The sequence below is a fragment of the Erythrolamprus reginae genome, chromosome Z, assembly GCF_031021105.1.
Source record: "Erythrolamprus reginae isolate rEryReg1 chromosome Z, rEryReg1.hap1, whole genome shotgun sequence".
NCBI lineage: Eukaryota > Metazoa > Chordata > Lepidosauria > Squamata > Dipsadidae > Erythrolamprus > Erythrolamprus reginae.
The window spans coordinates 70395311-70412944 of record NC_091963.1 but is presented as its reverse complement, the minus strand read 5'-3'; the positions used below and the strand labels follow the sequence as shown (position 1 = coordinate 70412944).

Below are 17634 nucleotides of genomic sequence, written 5' to 3'. Positions count from 1 at the left end.
CAAACTTCCAGCAGATGTGGTTGGTAAATCCACAGTAACTGAATTTAAACATGCCTGGGATAAACATATATCCATCCTAAGATAAAACACAGAAAATAGTATAAGGGTAGACTAGATGGACCATGAGGTCTTTTTCTACCATCAGTCTTCTATGTTTCTATGTTTCTATGAATAGAAGGAGAAGGGACGCTAGGTGAGAGTGACCACATCATCCTAAAATTCAACATTGTGCAATTACTAACTACAACACCCAACTCCATTACAGTCCCAGACTTCAGAAAAGCGGACTTTAACAAGCTCAGAGCGAACCTGAAAAATAAACCCTGGAAGGAACTTCTAAAGAGTAAATCCACACAGGAAGTCTGGGAAGCCCTAAAAAACACTATCATTGAGGCCCAACACAATTCAATCCCCATGAAAAAGAAAAGCAGAAAAACTAAAATGAAACCAGCATGGCTAAACAAGGACCTCATAGACAACGTAAAAGAAAAAAAAAAGCCAAATACAATAAATGGAAAGGACTCATAACCAAGGTGGAATATCAGCAAACAGCCAGAACCTGCAAACAAAAAATAAGAACAGCAAAAGCTCAACACAAACAATATCTCGCAATGAAAGTTAATGACAAAAAAAAAAGTTTCTTCCATCACATAAACAACAAGAAGAAAATCAAGGAAACAGTCACTATACTAAAAAATAAAGATGGTAATGAAATCACAGATAACAAAGATAAAGCACAGCTGCTCAATGCCTACTTTACATCAGTCTTCACACATAAAGGAACCAACCAACCAAGTTACAACTTAACTGCAATAAACAGCCCCGGAATCAAACTCAACACAGATAAAGCTACTATTAAGGACTACTTGTGGGAGTTCAATGAGTACAAATCACTAGGACCTGACGGACTTCACCCCAGAGTCCTAAAAGAACTGGCAGACACCATAGCGGAAACTCTTCTCCTCATCTACCAAAAATCTTGGGCCACTGGAGACCTACCTGATGACTGGAAACAAGCTGATGTAGTTCCCATCCACAAAAAAGGTAAAAAGACTGATCCAGACAACTACAGACCTACTAGTCTGACTTCAATACCTGGAAAAATACTGGAGAAAATAATTAAAAAATAGCTTTGCCACTACCTGGAAACAAACAGGATAATATCCAACAGCCAACACGGATTTGTCAAAAACAAATCATGCCAATCCAATCTCATATCCTTTTTCAAGACCATAACCAAATCAGTAGACCAGCGCAACATAGTGGACCTCATATACTTAGACTTCAGCAAAGCTTTTGATAAAGTTGACCACAATCTCTTAATTAACAAATTATTCTATTAAGATCTTGAGAATAACTTAGTGTTAATTGGTATCCTATTATTAGTGTAATTGATGTTTTTATCCTGTTTTTTAATTGAATTTATATGGAATTTTTAATAATTAACATTTTAGCTAATTTATGAGAAGGGGTTTTTAAAACTGATGAATTATTGGGGTGGGTATGACGATATGTATGAAATTAATGATGGCTATGGGTGGGCTGGGTGGGACTTTGGTATGGATGAAATAAATGGAAATGGTATGAATGATTTGATTAGCCTACCTGACACTGGAGAGGCAGGAGGGGAGGGGGCACCGATATCTGGGGTGGTAGAGGGTCGGAATATTCCGGTCTTGCTGGGGAGAGGCAGATATGGCGGGGGCCACAGAGCTAGCCGTTCCAGGGGAATGAGAGATCGTTGCTTAATAACGATCCCTTGTTCCGGCTCTGTGAACCCAATCCTGGGTAGTGGTGATGAGTGTAATTCTTGCCCTGGGCTCAAGCTGCTGCTACTCAATGCCAGGTCAGTGATAAATAAAGCTCTCCTCATCCGGGATCTGATCCGGGATCTGATCCTGGATGAGGAGGCCGACCTGGCATGTGTAACTGAAACCTGGCTGGGCCCAGAGGGAGGAGCTCCTCTCTCTGAAATTTGCCCAGCCGGGTTTTAGATATGGCATCAGCCTCGACCCCAGGGAAGGGGGGGGAGAAGTGGCTATTATAGCCAGGGAGAGCCTTGGCTTACGTAGACTCGTTGCTCCAGAGATTGCGGGTTGCGAGTCCCGTGATGTTGGACTTAGGGGTTCAGGTGGGCTTGTTTCTCACGTAACTGCATCCCAGCTGCGTGTCACAAGCCCTGCCTGTGCTACTCGAGGAGGTAGCCGGGTTGGCAGTGGAGTTCCCCAGACTTATTGTCTTGGGGGACTTTAACCTGCCGTCGCTCGGCGAAACCTCTGGACTGGCACAGGACTTCATGGCCACCATGACAGCCATGGACCTGACCCAAGTAGTACAGGGTCCAACTCACGAGGGGGTTCACGCACCCGACATGGTATTCCTCTCTGAGCAACTGAGTAATGGTTTGAGACTAAGGGGCTTAGAAGTGTTGCCTTTGTCATGGTCGGACCATTTTCTACTGCGGCTTGACTTCCTGGCTCCAATCCTTCCCCGCATGGAGGCGGAACCGATTAAGCTGTTCCGCCCCAGACACCTGATGGATCCAGAGGGCTTTCAGAAGGCGCTTGGGGTTATTCCAGATACACTCATACACAGTTTGGCAGAGTCTCTGGATGAGGCCTGGAACAAGGCTGCAGCCGAGGCTCTTGACCGAATTGCGCCGTTGCGACCTCTCTGCGGCACTAGACCCTGTAGAGCTCCATGGTTCAACGAGGAGCTTCGGGAGTTGAAACGCCAGAAGAGACGTCTAGAGAAGCGATGGAGGAAGAGTAAGTCCGAATCCGATCAAACACTTGTAAGAGCTCACGTTAAGACTTACAAAGTGGCGCTCAAGGCGGCAAGATGCACGTATCATGCCGCCTTGATTGCATCAGCGGAATCCCGCCCGGCCGCTCTGTTTAGGGTGACCCGCTCCCTTCTTAATCAGGGGGGAGTTGGGGAGCCCTTGCAGAGTAGTGCCGAGGATTTTAACACGTTTTTCGCTGATAAAATCGCTCGGATCCGAGCGGACCTCGACTCCAATTGGAATACAGAGTCGACTGACTCATTGTGACTGGGGCATGTACTTGTAGACCTGTCTAGGAAGAGTTTGATCTGGTGACACCTGATGAAGTGGACAAGGCCATTGGAGCTGTGAGTTCTGCCACCTGTTTACTGGATCCGTGTCCCTCCTGGCTGGTTTCGGCCAGCAGGGAGGTGACACGGAGCTGAGTCCAGGAGATTGTCAATGCTTCTTTGGGGAGAGGGTCCTTCCTGGATCCCTACAAGGAGGCATTTGTGCGCCCCCTCCTCAAGTAGCCTTTCCTGGACCCAGCCATTCTCAACAACTATCGACCAGTCTCCAACCTTCCCTTTATGGGGAAGGTTGTTGAAGAGATGGTGGCTCTCCAGCTCCAGCGGTCCTTGGAAGAAGCCGATTATCTAGGTCCTCAGCAGTCAGGATTCAGGCCCGGCTACAGCACAGAAACTGCTTTCGTTGCTCTGATGGATGATCTCTGGCGGGCCCAGGACAGGGGTTTATCCTCTGTCCTGGTGCTCCTTGACCTCTCAGTGGCTTTCGATACCATCGACCATGGTATCATTCTGCGCTGGCTGGAGCGGTTGGGAGTGGGAGGCACTGTTCTTCAGTGGTTCTCCTCCTACCTCTCCGGTCGGTCGCAGTCGGTGTTAGTGGGGGGTCAGAGGTCGACCTCTAGGTTACTCCCTTGTGGGGTGCCTCAGAGGTCGGTCCTCTCCCCCCTGCTATTTAATATCTACATGAAACCGCTGGGTGAGATCATCCAAGGGCATGGGGTGAGGTATCATCAATATGCAGATGATACCCAGCTTTACATCTTCACCCCTTGTCCAGTCAGCGAAGCAGTGGAAGTGATGTGCCGGTGCCTGGAGGCTGTTGGGGTCTGGATGGGTGTCAACAGACTCAAACTCAACCCTGATAAGATGGAGTGGCTGTGGGTTTTGCCTCCCAAGGACAACTCCATCTGTCCGTCCATTACCCTGGGGGGGGGATCACTAACCCCCTCAGATAGGGTCCGCAACTTGGTCCTCCTCCTCGATCCACAGCTCACATTAGAGAAACATCTTTCAGCTGTGGCGAGGGGGGCGTTTGCCCAGGTTCACCTGGTGCAACAGTTGCGGCCCTATTTGGACCGGGAGTCACTGCTCACTGTCACTCATTCCCTCATCACCTCGAGGCTCGACTATTGTAATGCTCTCTACATGGGGCTACCTTTGAAAAGTGTTCGGAAACTTCAGATCGTGCAGAATGCAGCTGTGAGAGCTATCATGGGCTTTCCTAAATACGCCCATGTCACACCAACACTCCGCAGTCTGCATTTGTTGCCAATCAGTTTCTGGTCACAATTCAAAGTGTTGGTTATGACCTATAAAGCCCTTCATGGCACCGGACCAGAATATCTCCGGGACCGCCTTCTGCTGCACGAATCCCAGCGACCAGTTAGGTCCCACAGAGTTGGCCTTCTCTGGGTCCCGTCAACTAAACAATGTCGTTTGGCGGGACCCAGGGGAAGAGCCTTCTCTGTGGTGGCCCCGACCCTTTGGGACTAACTCCTCCCAGATATCAAAGTTGCCCCCACCCTCCTAGCCTTTCGTAAGCTCCTTAAAACCCACCTCTGTCGTCAGGCATGGGGGAATTGACACTTTCCCTCCCCCCTAGGCTTATAAAATTTATGCATGGTATGCTAGTATCTATGATTGGTTTCTAAATTGGGGTTTTTAAATTAACTTAAATATTAGATTTGTTTACATTGTATTATTATTGCTGTGAGCCGCCCCGAGTCTGCGGAGAGGGGCGGCATACAAATCTGATTAATAAATAAAAATAAGTAAATAAATTAGAAAAAGGCGGGGTAGATTACAACACATGCAAATGGATTAACAGTTGGCTGACCGACTGCACCCAACGAGTTGTCTTCAACGGTTCCAAATCCACATGGAAGAAAGTAGGCAGCGGGGTACCACAGTGTTCTGTCCTGGGCCCTGTGCTCTTCAACATTTTCATCAATGACCTGGACGAGGGAATAGAAGGGCAACTAATCAAATTCGCAGACGACACCAAGCTGGCGGGGGTAGCCAACACCCTTGAAGACAGGCTCAAATTACAGAAAGACCTGGACAGACTAACACAGTGGGCCCACACCAACAAAATGATGTTCAACATCGACAAGAGCAAAGTCCTTCACCTAGGTAAAAAAAAAACCTGGACACACATACAGCCTGGGAGAAACCCCTCTCAGCAGTAGCGATGGCGAAAGAGATCTCAGAGTCTTGGTGGATAATCATGAGCCAACAATGTGCAGCAGCAGCCAAAAAAGCCAATACAATCCTAAGCTGCATCAACAGGGGAATACACTCCAAGACCAGGGAAGTCTTAATTCCACTCTACTATGCCCTGGTCAGAGCACACCTGGAGTGCTGTGTTCAGTTCTGGTCACCACACTTCAAAAAATACATTGAAACTCTGGAGAAGGTGCAGAAAAGAACAACCAAAATGATCAGGGGTCTAGAAACCAAGACTTACGAAGAGAGATTGTGGGAACTGGGCATGGATAGCCTAGAGAAAAGGAGGGCCAGAGCGGACATGATAGCAGTCTACAGGTATACGAGGGGTTGCCACAGAGAGGAGGGGGTCATTTTATTCTCCAGGGCACCAGAAAGCCGGACGAGCTGGAAGCTGACCAAGGAGAGATTCAACCTGGAAATAAGGAAGAACTTCCTGACTGTCAGAACGATCAATCAGTGGAACAACCTACCAGTGGACGTTGTGAACTCTAATACTCTGGACATTTTAAAGAGGAAATTGGACTGCCATTTGGCTAGGATGCTACAGGGTTCCGGCTTAGGCAGGGGGTTGGACTTGATGACCCGCATTATCCCTTCCAACTCTAACAATAAATAAATTTAAAAAATAAATAAATATTGGTGAAATCCATTCTGGCATTACCAGGAAATGATTTTTTTTATCTCATTCCAGACATCTAATAATGCCTTTCTGAATGTGTTTCTTTTAAAATATGAGTGTGTTTTAAACTTTTCATATCAGACAAAGGCATGCCAACCTAGCATTAAATCATGGCCCTCTAAATTTAATAATCTTCTATTATCCAAAGTTAACCATTCTTTTATCCAAGATAATGCTGCCGCTTGGTAATATAACTTCCAGTTTGGGAGGGCGAACCCGCCCCTCTCTTTCCATTCTTCTAGTAAACTTTGTTTTATTCTTGGTTTTTTACCTTGCCATATAAATTTTTTGGTAATCTTAGTTAATTCTTTAAAAAAAAATCTCTCCCGGGTTTATTGGAATTACCTGAAATAAAAATAATACTTTAGGGAGAATGTTCATTTTAATTGTAGAAATTCTTCCTAATAAGGATAACTGTAGATTATTCCATATTTCCAAGTCTTTTTTAATTTGACCTAAGAGTTTTGTATAGTTACCATTTTTAAAGATATAGCTTTGGCAGAGATCCAAATACCCAAGTATTTTACTTTTTTTGTTATCTTCATATTTGTTAAGTTTTCTAATTGTTTTATCTGTGAATCCATCATGTTTTTTGTGAGTAATTGTGTATTCTCCCATGCCTCCTGGAAGGAGAGTCCAGCATGGGTTTAGCTCAAGTCTATTGGTAGGACTGAGTTTCAAATTAACATAAATACATAATAATTAGGTACCGCCCCCTTGCTGCCCCAAGTAGTCAGTTTTAAAAAACTCAGTCGAGGTTAAGGACATGAGTTTAATTCTCCCTCTAGGTTGAGTATGTATAAAGTATAATAAATGAATTGTATTTGAACCTTGTAATTTTTTCTTTTTCTCTTTTACAGGTTTTCTGTTCGGCTGGGGTCTCTGCCCTCCGCGGGCACCACCCCCACCTTTTCTCCTTTTGGGGCCTCTTCTCTCCGCGAGTACTGCCCACCGAGGAGCAACTGGGCTATTACTCCACTGACCCTAGTGTCATGCTAAGCCCAAATCACCCCAGATGGGGGGGGTCCGTCCCTCCCCATTGACGGGGGCGGCTAGAGAACAAACGCCGTTGTCACAGCCGCGGCCGCCATTGCGAGCCGCCAAACAGCTGTTCGATCGATCGGAACGGGGAGCTGAGGGAAGCGGCTAGCTGGGCTCCGTGGGTGCCTGCGAAGAAGGCTGGCGGCAAACAGAAGGCTGGCGGCAAATTTACCGGCTTGGTGGCTTGGCGCTCGCCCTATGAGGCGATTCCTCGTGCCCGCCATGTTTTTCTGTAAAGGAAGCAAGCCGAGGGAGCGCGAACGGCTTCATCGCCGTTTTAAAAAGGCGCGAACTGGGCAGCGAGCCAATTTCATGATGACTGTAGTTCTGCCCAGCGACTAATGCGGGGGTCACGTGGTGTGCTGACAGCCAATTGAAATAAGCCTTAGCTGTCAGTTTGCCTGCATATCTCACTTGCGAGTGAGAAATTGGCGAAATAGATCAGTGCCTGTGTTCTTTGTGGATTCGTATTGTGAGTACACTGCCCCTATCTTAAAAATATTATGGCAGATCAACTCGAGACCAGGGAGGAGCAGGCCCAAGCAGCTAAAACACCTGCAAAGGGGAAAGACAAGGTTTCTAGCAAGCCTAGGAGTAAATCCTCCCAGTCAGGCTCCTCTCTTCGTGAGGCTGAGAGGAAAATCAAAGCTCTTGAGCAACGCTTGGAGGCGGCCTTGTCCCCCCCCATCGTAGGGGGACTGGCTATAGGTCCCTTCCAGCCACTTCCTACTTCGGCTCTGTCACCTGCTGTCTCCATGGGGCTCCAAGGCACCGCAACAGAAAGGGACTGGTCCCCTGACAGGCAGGCATCTCAAATTCCTCCTCCATTGCCTTCACCCGCAGCTAGGCCTGAACGGCCTTCATCCTCTAATAGCCAGGCCTTGCCTCAGGTTGGATTGCAGACACCTTATGCTCCTTCATCTACCTTCACGCCAACGGCAGCGGGTCTTAGAGATCAGACAGACGCTTGGCAGGCCTTTGCGCCAACTTTACAGGACATTGTTGCTAATGCATATACACAGGGCATAGCAGCGGCAACCCAGCGAGCCAACGCATTCAGTTCTCAGAATACCCAACCCAGAGACATTTGGTCAGTTCCACCGCCCCCTGCTGGGTTGGATTCTATGTCTGTTGACCATTCTAACTTTGAGGAGGACAGTGACCAGGGGAATGGTTTGTCGGATGACGAGTTTACCCTTCCCGAGCAGCCACCAGTGGCCGGCCTATTTAAACCCTCCTTATTTAGGGTTTTACTACACAAGGCTAAGCAGGCCTTAGATGTGCCGGGATCGGCGACTCTGGTGGAACCAGGAGATGGGCCGCGCACTTCGGCGGCATTGTGCAAAGAACCCACCAAAGAGTCAGACAAGGTGCCTGCACTGGAAATATTTCTTGAAAACGTTAAACGCCCATGGCAACATCCGGCGGCGGCACAGGGACCTTCGAACCTAGAACGCAGATTCTATACATTCGATGACAGTATGGAGGATCTGCTACAGTTTCCGCCCGTGGACAAACCGGTGGCCACATTGGTCTCCCGTGCTGTCGTGCCATCAGAGACTGCTGATAATTTGAAACCCGATGAGAGGAGAGCGGAAACACTCCTCAAAAAGACTCATCAGATGGCCGCTTGGGCACTTCGGGCGGCGTCTACTGCATCGTTCTTCAGTCGGGCATCCATCATGTGGATCCAGGAGGTCCAGGCGAGGTTGGGCCCTGACGAGACCAGATTACGGCAGGACTTAAACAAGCTCCTAGCGACGGCTGAATTTTCCACTGACGCCACGCTACACGCCGCTAAATTTGCTTCAAGGGCCATGGCATCAACCATTGCGTCGAGGCGTTTACTTTGGCTAAGAAACTGGCAGGTGGATGCCAAGTCGAAGTGGACATTGTCTTCGGCCCCCTTTGAGGGCACAAAGTTGTTTGGAGAGGCCCTTGATCCTGTCCTGGTGGAGGATAAGGATAAGAGGAAGGTCCTTCCAAGATCTTTCCGCCGCCAGGACCGGAGGACTGGTCCGTACTCCCGTAGGCAGTCCTTTCGGTGGGACTCGTGGTCTGCCACTTCACAGCCGGCCAGACCTTACTCACAGGGTGCCTTTTCAACATCCTATAGGAATGAGAGACAGTACTCCCAAGACCGGGGCAGAGGCTTCTCCCAAACAAGACGACCTTTCCGGGGATACCAGCAACGCAATGCTCGACGTTCTAAGTGACTGCCTAGACGGCATTCCTTTGGGGGGCAAGCTGCAAAGGTTCAGCGAGCAATGGCTAACAACCACTTCAGACCCCTGGGTATTAGCCACCATCACCCGGGGGCTACAACTCGAATTTATGTACAGCCCTCCACATCATTTCGTCACGTGCCCCGTACCCAGGGATCCCGCAAGGAGGTCTCTCTTGGATCAGGAAATTCTCCACCTTTTACAGATCCAAGCGATCGAACCCGTGCAGGACAGTTCCAAAGGCACGGGTTTCTATTCAAGGGTGTTCCTCATACCCAAGGCCTCCAGGGGTTGCAGACTCATCTTGAACCTCAAACGTTTGAACCACTATGTTCTTTACCGACGGTTCAAGATGAGCTCCCTCCGCTCCATTCTGGCCTCTGTTCGCACTGGGGACCTTCTTACTTCGGTCGATTTAAAGGAGGCCTACCTACATGTCCCCATACACCCGAACCATCGACAGTTTCTCAGGTTCTGTCTACACAACGTCCATTACCAGTACAGGGCAATGCCCTTTGGCCTGTCATTGGCCCCACGTACTTTTACGAAGATACTGGACGCACTGCTGGCCGATCTGCGATCCCGACCAATCCGAATTGTAGCATATTTGGACGACATCTTACTTCTGTCTCCAGACCGCCAGAGGGCGCAGGAGGACTTGCAAACTACGATGCGTTGTCTACAACATCACGGCTTCACCATCAATATGCCAAAGAGCCACTTGATTCCGGCCACCAGACTCATTCATCTGGGTGCAGTGATAGACACGGTCTCCCAGAAGGTATATCTCTCTCCAGAGCGGCAGCTCAACATCCGCTCTCTGGTAGACAGCCTTCAGCAGGAGCGGCGGGTCCCATTGTCTTTCCTGTCCAAGGTGCTGGGGACCTTGGTCTCCTGCGTGGACATTGTTCCTTGGGCCCGTTACCATTACCGACTGCTTCAGTGGACTTTACTCCCTTTTCAGCGTCAAAGACTAAGCCATACACACCGTCTAACCTCTGTGGGACGCGAGTTACATCTTTCCCTGAGATGGTGGAGATCCCCAGCACTGCGGCAGGGCACACCCTTCGGACCATTCCGTCATACTATCCTCACCACGGATGCCAGTCTGTTGGGGTGGGGTGCCCATGTCCACTCCCAGGTAGCTCAGGGACTCTGGAGTCCACAGGAACTACGTCCAATCAATATCAATTTTTTGGAGCTGCGAGCGGTCCGCTTGGCTCTGCTAACCTTCTCCTCCTTACTGGAAGGTCAGCACGTCCTTGTACGCACGGACAACGTAGCGACCAGGGCACATTTAAATCACCAAGGCAGAACGCGATCGCTCAGGCTGATGGAAGAGACGGTCCTTCTCTTCGACTGGGCAGAGACTCATCTCTCTTCTCTCCATGCAGAACACATTGCGGGGGAGGACAACAAACAGGCGGATTGGCTCAGCCGCCGGGAACTGGACCCGACAGAGTGGAGATTCGATCCGGGTCTATTTCAAGAAGTCTCGCGTCGGTTCGGGGAACCGGTGGTGGACCTATTCGCCACTCCCCAGAATACCCAGCTCCCGAGGTTCTACTCCCGATTTCCATCTCTGGGAGCCGAAGGAATCAATACACTACATCTTCAGTGGCCAAAGGCCCTACTGTACGCCTTTCCTCCGATTCCGCTTATTCCATCAATGGTAAGAAAGATTATGATGGAGGAGTCGGAGGTGATCTTGCTGGCGCCGCATTGGCCTCGGAGACCTTGGTTTGCGGACCTCAAGGAACTGTCCATATCTCCACCGTGGAGGATCCCGGACGACCAAATCTCCCTCAGTCAGGGGTTCGTGTACCATCCGGAACCCCAATGGTTCCACCTAACCGCCTGGCATTTGAAGGGGACAGGTTGAGGAGCTGTCACCTTCCCGAGAATGTTATCACAACGATTCAAGCGGCCCGACGCCCGTCCACCGTCCGAATTTATCAGGCAACATGGGCAGCCTTCCATTCCTTCTGCAAGGACAGAAACCTACGACCAGAGGATTCCTCAGTCATACCTATCTTGGAATTCTTGCAGAAAGGTTTGGAGAAAGGTCTGGCGCCAAACACGCTAAAGCGCCAGGTCGCAGCGCTGGCCACTATTATTAAACGGGACGATGGGGGACCCTTAACTTACCACCCGTGGATTAGGGACTTTCTCAGAGGGGCTACGAACACACACCCTCCTCCTGTTCGTCGTTTTCCAACATGGGACTTAACTTTGGTCATTCAGGCCCTCACGGGTCCACCTTTTGAACCGTTAAGGACTATTTCATTGCGTTACCTCTCCTTCAAGACGGCCTTTTTGGTGGCAGTCACCTCGGCAAGACGGGTGTCCGAACTGTCCGCATTGTCGGTGAGATCAGATTTGTGTCAATTTTATCCGGACAGAATTTGTTTACGCCTGGACCCCACCTTTCTCCCAAAAATCAACACACACTTTCACAGGGCTCTAGAGTTGGTGTTACCGGATTTCTGTACTCGGGGTGATCACCCCTTAGAACTTAAGTGGCACAAGGTAGATGTACGCAGAGCATTGAAACTCTACATCAGGCGTACCAACAGTTTACGCAAAACTGAGGCCTTGTTTGTGTCATTTAGTTCTAGTAAATTGGGCTGCAAGGTGTCTTCTAATACCATTAGCCAGTGGGTAAGAATGTGTATAGTTGAGGCATACAAGGCGAGTTCAAGGACTCCACCGAGTGGTATACAAGCTCATTCAACAAGGAGTGCGGCTTCCTCGGCAGCTTGGGCGACGCAAGCACCACTTGAAGATATCTGCAGAGCCGCGGCGTGGAGTTCACCCACAACCTTTATCCGTCATTACAAGTTAGATGCCTTCGCTTCGGCTGAAGCGGCCTTTGGCAGACGTGTACTCCAGAAAGTGTGTGGGGAGGTACCACCCATGGTTCATCAATCTCCCTCCCTGGAACGTTAAACCTTGGGTATATCCCATGCTGGACTCTCCTTCCAGGAGGCATGGGAGAAGAACCGTTGTACCTACCTGAACGGTCTTCTCGATGCCCTGGAAGGAGAGTCCATACCCTCCCTAAGAACCATGGGAGTTTCTTGTTGATTGTTATTAAGGTTTTTATTATGGTTGTTAATAAAGTTGATTAATTTACATCCTTTCGTTTTTTAAAACTGACTACTTGGGGCAGCAAGGGGGCGGTACCTAATTATTATGTATTTATGTTAATTTGAAACTCAGTCCTACCAATAAGACTTGAGCTAAACCCATGCTGGACTCTCCTTCCAGGGCATCGAGAAGACCGTTCAGGTAGGTACAACGGTTCTTTTCCTTATTAATTTTCAAACCTGTCATTTTCCCATATTCTTCTATTAAATCTATTAATTTTAGTATTGATGTCAAGGAATCTTCTATTATAAAGACCACATCATCAACAAATGCTTGGACTTTGTATGTTTCTTTTTGTATCTGAAATCCTTTTATGTCACAACGTGAGAGTGACTTGACAAACCGAAAGAGCGCACAGAAGATAAGGGAAACCGGCGACCATGCACACTTGTTTTGTCTTTTTCTTTTGTATTTTTGTATTTTTCTACTAATTTTTCTTCTTCCTTTTTTTCTTACCTCCTCCCTTGGACAATATAACCAATTAAGAATTTCGATATCCTATGTGAATTGATTATAGTTGAATAGAGCACTAATTTGCTTTCCTCTTTTTGGACTGACTTCGGAGTGCCTTTTTTCTTTTTGATTTTTCTTTTCCTATTGCTTTAATTCTTTTTTCATTATTATTATTTTCTTTTTATTATTCTACAATATTTCCCATTATCATTGATATTATTATCCCACTTTTTCATTTTTTCATTTTCATTTTTTCCATTTTTCCTTATTTCTCTTATTTCCCTTTTCCCCCCTCCCTCCCCCCCAAACTTTTTTCTCCTTCTTCCCTCTTAAATAGATTTTGATACTGTGATAGATTTTGATCCTTAATATTTGATTTCTTTTTTTTGAATATCTGAATTAGTGTTGGCTCCCTTTAGGAACCTTGATTAGCACTGTACATTGTTATTAGAGATAATTTAAGTTAATGTATATGAAACAATATACTTATAGAAAAGATAGAAAAATAGAAAAGAAGACTTGAATCTTAAGTACGCTTTATCTAATTCTCCAGCCATTCGTCTAGGCACCACTACACGGTGCTTTGCCCAGCGTTGAACCAGAAACTGATATCCCCATGCCTCTTTCTTTCACACAGTTTTAATCAAAAAATTATGAAAGCAACTTCTTCCCAAAATGAAATCTAAGCCAAAAAAAGAGGAATGATCTCACCCAGATGAAATCCTTTGTGCTTTTAGAGTCTCTCTGCGGTCGCATTGCCTCTGAGGCTGATGACATCATCATCATCGTCGTCATCATCATCATCATCATTTATTAGACTTGTGTGTCGCCCCTTTCCAAAGACATGTCACCTCTGGCCAGTTGTGGGTCAGGGGATTGGCTACCAGCAGGATTTTGCACCCCGAGTCTTCGGAGAGGGGTGGCATACAAATCTAATAAATTAAATTAAATTAAATTAAATCCTTTAGACCACCAGATATTCCCCTCTCACACCTAACCCTCCAGATCAGGATTGGCCCCTAAATAGACCCCCAAACAGCCATGGTTCGAAGGCTATCTCGGAGCTCCAGAAAAGCCATTGTGTCGCCTTGGCTACGGCTCTGCCCCCTCCAGCTTTTGTGTTATTTTTGGGTGAAAGTTGGTTTTTTACCTCTTTATGGCTCTGTGAAAGTTCATTTTTAGCTCACTTGTTCACATGGCCATGACCCACAAGCCATGCTCACCCAATCACATGACCACCAAGCCACTCCCACAGAACTGGTAGGGAAAATTTTTAGATTTCATCACTTGGGGGGGGGAATAAAAATGATGTTCAGAAAATTTGGCAGGCCCAAAGCAGAGGAAGAGCAGGTTGTTAATGTTTCAGAAGACAACTTAAAATTCAAAAAATCCTGATAGATTTGAACTGGATTTCTCCAATAAAAGTTTTTTCTTTGGCAAGAGATGTAACGTTCTGCACTTAGGCAGGAAAAGCCAATATCCATCTTAGCAGTAATACTTGCAAGAAGGATCTGGGAATTTTTGTAGACCACAGATTAAACATTATCTAGCAGTGCACTATACTTGTCAAAAGAATCAATGCAGATTCGGATTGAACCATTAGCAGCATAAAAATAATCTTCATTTATAGTCATTTATTTTTCAATTGTTACAAGTCATGACAGCACTGGACAAGGGAGATTTACAATGAGTTCTTGAGCTTTAAGTTATCAAGTATTCTGCAGTGACATGATTATCATTTATGATTTTTCCTACCAGTTTCCCACAAGCAAAGTCAGTGGAGAAGTTATTAAGAGCTGGTAAACTGCCCCTGTTCCCTCCACTTTTTCTCCCAGTGAGTTTTGGAGTAGCAAGTAGAATTTACAATCTGCAGTGACTGCTTATGCATTTTTGCCCATATGTAATCCAAACCACATGCCAACCTACATTTGCATCTATTTGCAGCTTCTGCCTGTACACTCTTGTTAAGCTTAAGTCATGCAAGTTCCATTTCTGGAGGGTTTCAATAAAAGATTGGACAGCTGTGTTTTGTTTTGTTTTGTTTTGTTTTATTGATTTTTATGCCGCCCTTCTCCTTAGACTCAGGGCGGCTTACAACATGTTAGCAATAGCACTTTTTAACAGAGCTAGGCTATTGCCCCCACAATCCGGGTCCTCATTTTACCCACCTCGGAAGGATGGAAGGCTGAGTCAACCTTGAGCCGGTGATGAGATTTGAACTGCTGACCTTCAGATCTATAGTCAGCTTCAGTGCCCTGCAGTACAGCACTCTACCTGCTGCGCCACCCTGGCTCATTTGTCCAGGATAAGAAGCACTAAAAGGCCTCCAAAATCATTTCCAACCCTATGATTCTATGAATTCTGCTTTTAATGCAAATCAACCTACTTTTGTATTTTCCCTGCTGCAATTTTTAAAAAGAAAAATTGAATCAATATAATATTAACCTTACTACACAAATTTTCATTAGCTTTCACATGCGATTATTTTTATAAAATATAAGCAAAGATTAATTCCTTTCAGAGTTTGCTGAGCCATTAGTTTTTCTGATACCTGTTGTGGTTAGCTCTGGCCCAGCTCCTGCCCCAAGGACTGTGGATGTGGGGGAGACATCCACATGCTGCAGGCCTGTTTTGCTTCCGGTGGAATCTGCTGATGAAGGCTCCTCTGACCAAGAAGACATGAGTGACAGGGAGGAGAGTGTGGCAGATAGCTCAGAAGGAGATGAATTATCTAGCTCCCCCTTGGATTCGGAACAAGAGTTAATGATACAGCCACGCATGGGGAGAGCGATGCATAGGCAGCAACAACTGAGAGATTATTATCAAAGAAAATGAGGCCACCTGTGGTTGGGTGGGGCTGTGGTAATTAGTGAGGCTGCTATAAATAGCAGCCTGTGGGTTTGGCCATTGTGGAGGATTATCTGATCGTTATGTTTCGTGCCTGCTTTGCTGACTTTGTGTGTGCTGATTTTTCTCCGCTTTGAAACTAAACCAGAGCAAAGTGTGTTTCACTTTGTGAAAGAAGGACTGTGAATTGCCTCACAGCTGCAAGCTAAGTATCACAGAACTGATAAGGGACTTGTACAAATTACCAGTTTGTTTGGAGATGAGTGCTCTTTGCTATACAAAAAGAGGGCTTAGTTTAAGTGAATTTTCATTATAAAGAACATTGTTTTGAATTTTCAAACGTGTGTGTGTCTGAAATTTGTACCTGTGAATTTTCGGGAGGATTCTACCAGAGAGCCTGACAGAACAATACCATAACCATAAACTTATACATATTAATCATGTCAAGTAATGTGCTGATTTGCATAAATTAATGTTTGTGAGGATATTTGGTTTTTTTATTATGTAACAGACTTTATATATGAATAACAAGTGGCATTTAAATGGATATTTATACTTTATTAAGAGCTATTCTATTATATTTTGTACTGAGAATCAGCTTGAATAATATAGCATGTATAGAAATTCTACACATGTTATTCTGTCAATGGTAACGACATGTTAATCGACCACCATGTGGATTTTAAGATGATATAAAGAAGGTTTATGTTTTTATAAATGAAAGTTAATCAGATCATTCTGAAGAAAATGAAGTGTTAGCCAAATGCTTCATAACAGAAATTTATAATTTTTGTAGGTAATAGCTCTGGCAGATGCAGCTGAAGAAAACCAAGCCATTGTGTTCCAGGCATTCACAAAATTAAAGAGTGCCACCCAGCTGATAATCCTGCTGATTAGTCTATGGCAAAAACTGAGTGTTGACCAAGTTGCTATTCTGGAAGCTACATTTCTGCCATTAACACAGAATGCTCAAGAGCTGGTAAGAGTGCACTAAGTTTATCTTTAAACCACAAAAAATATTACATTCATAAGGGATGGTTTTAATTTAATTTTCTTTCCTGCATGGAATTAATGTTCTGCTTAAATCAGAGTGCCTTTTTTTGTTACTGAAGGATATTGAGCTGCTTCAGCCAATTCAGAATGCACAACAAAAACAAATCCAGAATATATTGTTTCCTCCATTGTATTGACTTTTATTTATATGAAATGTTTTAATTTCTTTGCAGTGTCCAAGATAAAAATGTATAATGTATATGGACATAAATTATGGGCTTATGCTGAGTGCATAAGCTCTTGTTTTTCAGGAAACAAATCTAGTTTGAAAAGCCAAAATTAAAGAGATGAAGAAGCTTAAAATACTACAGAAACAGAATGTAGACAAGACCTATTATTAATTGGCTTACCCTCTTTCTCTCACATCATTACAAAACTATCTAGGTGCAGTATCCATATTAGGAAAGACTTAAACACTCTACAGATAATAGTTCTGTACATTAATTGGGGAATTCTAACCAATTCCCTATGCAAGTTGTTGTTTTTTGTCTCACATCAGCAGCTTTCTACCACCTACCGCCTCAGCTGCCATTTCCTTCATGGACATTGACTGTTGCTATGTAGATAAACCTTACTTAAAGTCACAGCTGTGCTGAAAAATAACTCTGTGACCAAAGTATACATTTAGAACATTTACAGCATATGTGTCTGTAACATCTTTGCCATTATATTCAGAGCATTTCTTTTTTTACATATAAATCAAAATCTTTTCTTGTAGTATTTCCCATCTTAATGTCCATCTAAATTTTCTACTTTTTCCTTTCTATTTCATCACATTGATATCAATATTAACTTTTTGTATTGGATTAAGAATTATTTCTCCTCCTGCCACATAAATCCCAGCGGCCGATCAGGTCCCACAGAGTTGGCCTTCTCCAGGTCCCA

At 45.6% G+C, this 17634-nt stretch overlaps 1 protein-coding gene across 3 annotated transcripts in view; it reads left to right on the top strand.

Moving 5' to 3' along the window:
• The window catches only part of BBS9 (Bardet-Biedl syndrome 9), a 606911-nt gene that overhangs the window by 409128 nt on the left and 180149 nt on the right, over positions 1-17634 (top strand). For all 3 annotated transcript variants that reach the window (XM_070726313.1, XM_070726315.1, XM_070726314.1), the window contains exon 19: positions 16493-16675. In XM_070726313.1, the coding sequence (XP_070582414.1) occupies positions 16493-16675 (183 nt within the window). The remainder of the gene's footprint in view (positions 1-16492; positions 16676-17634) is intronic.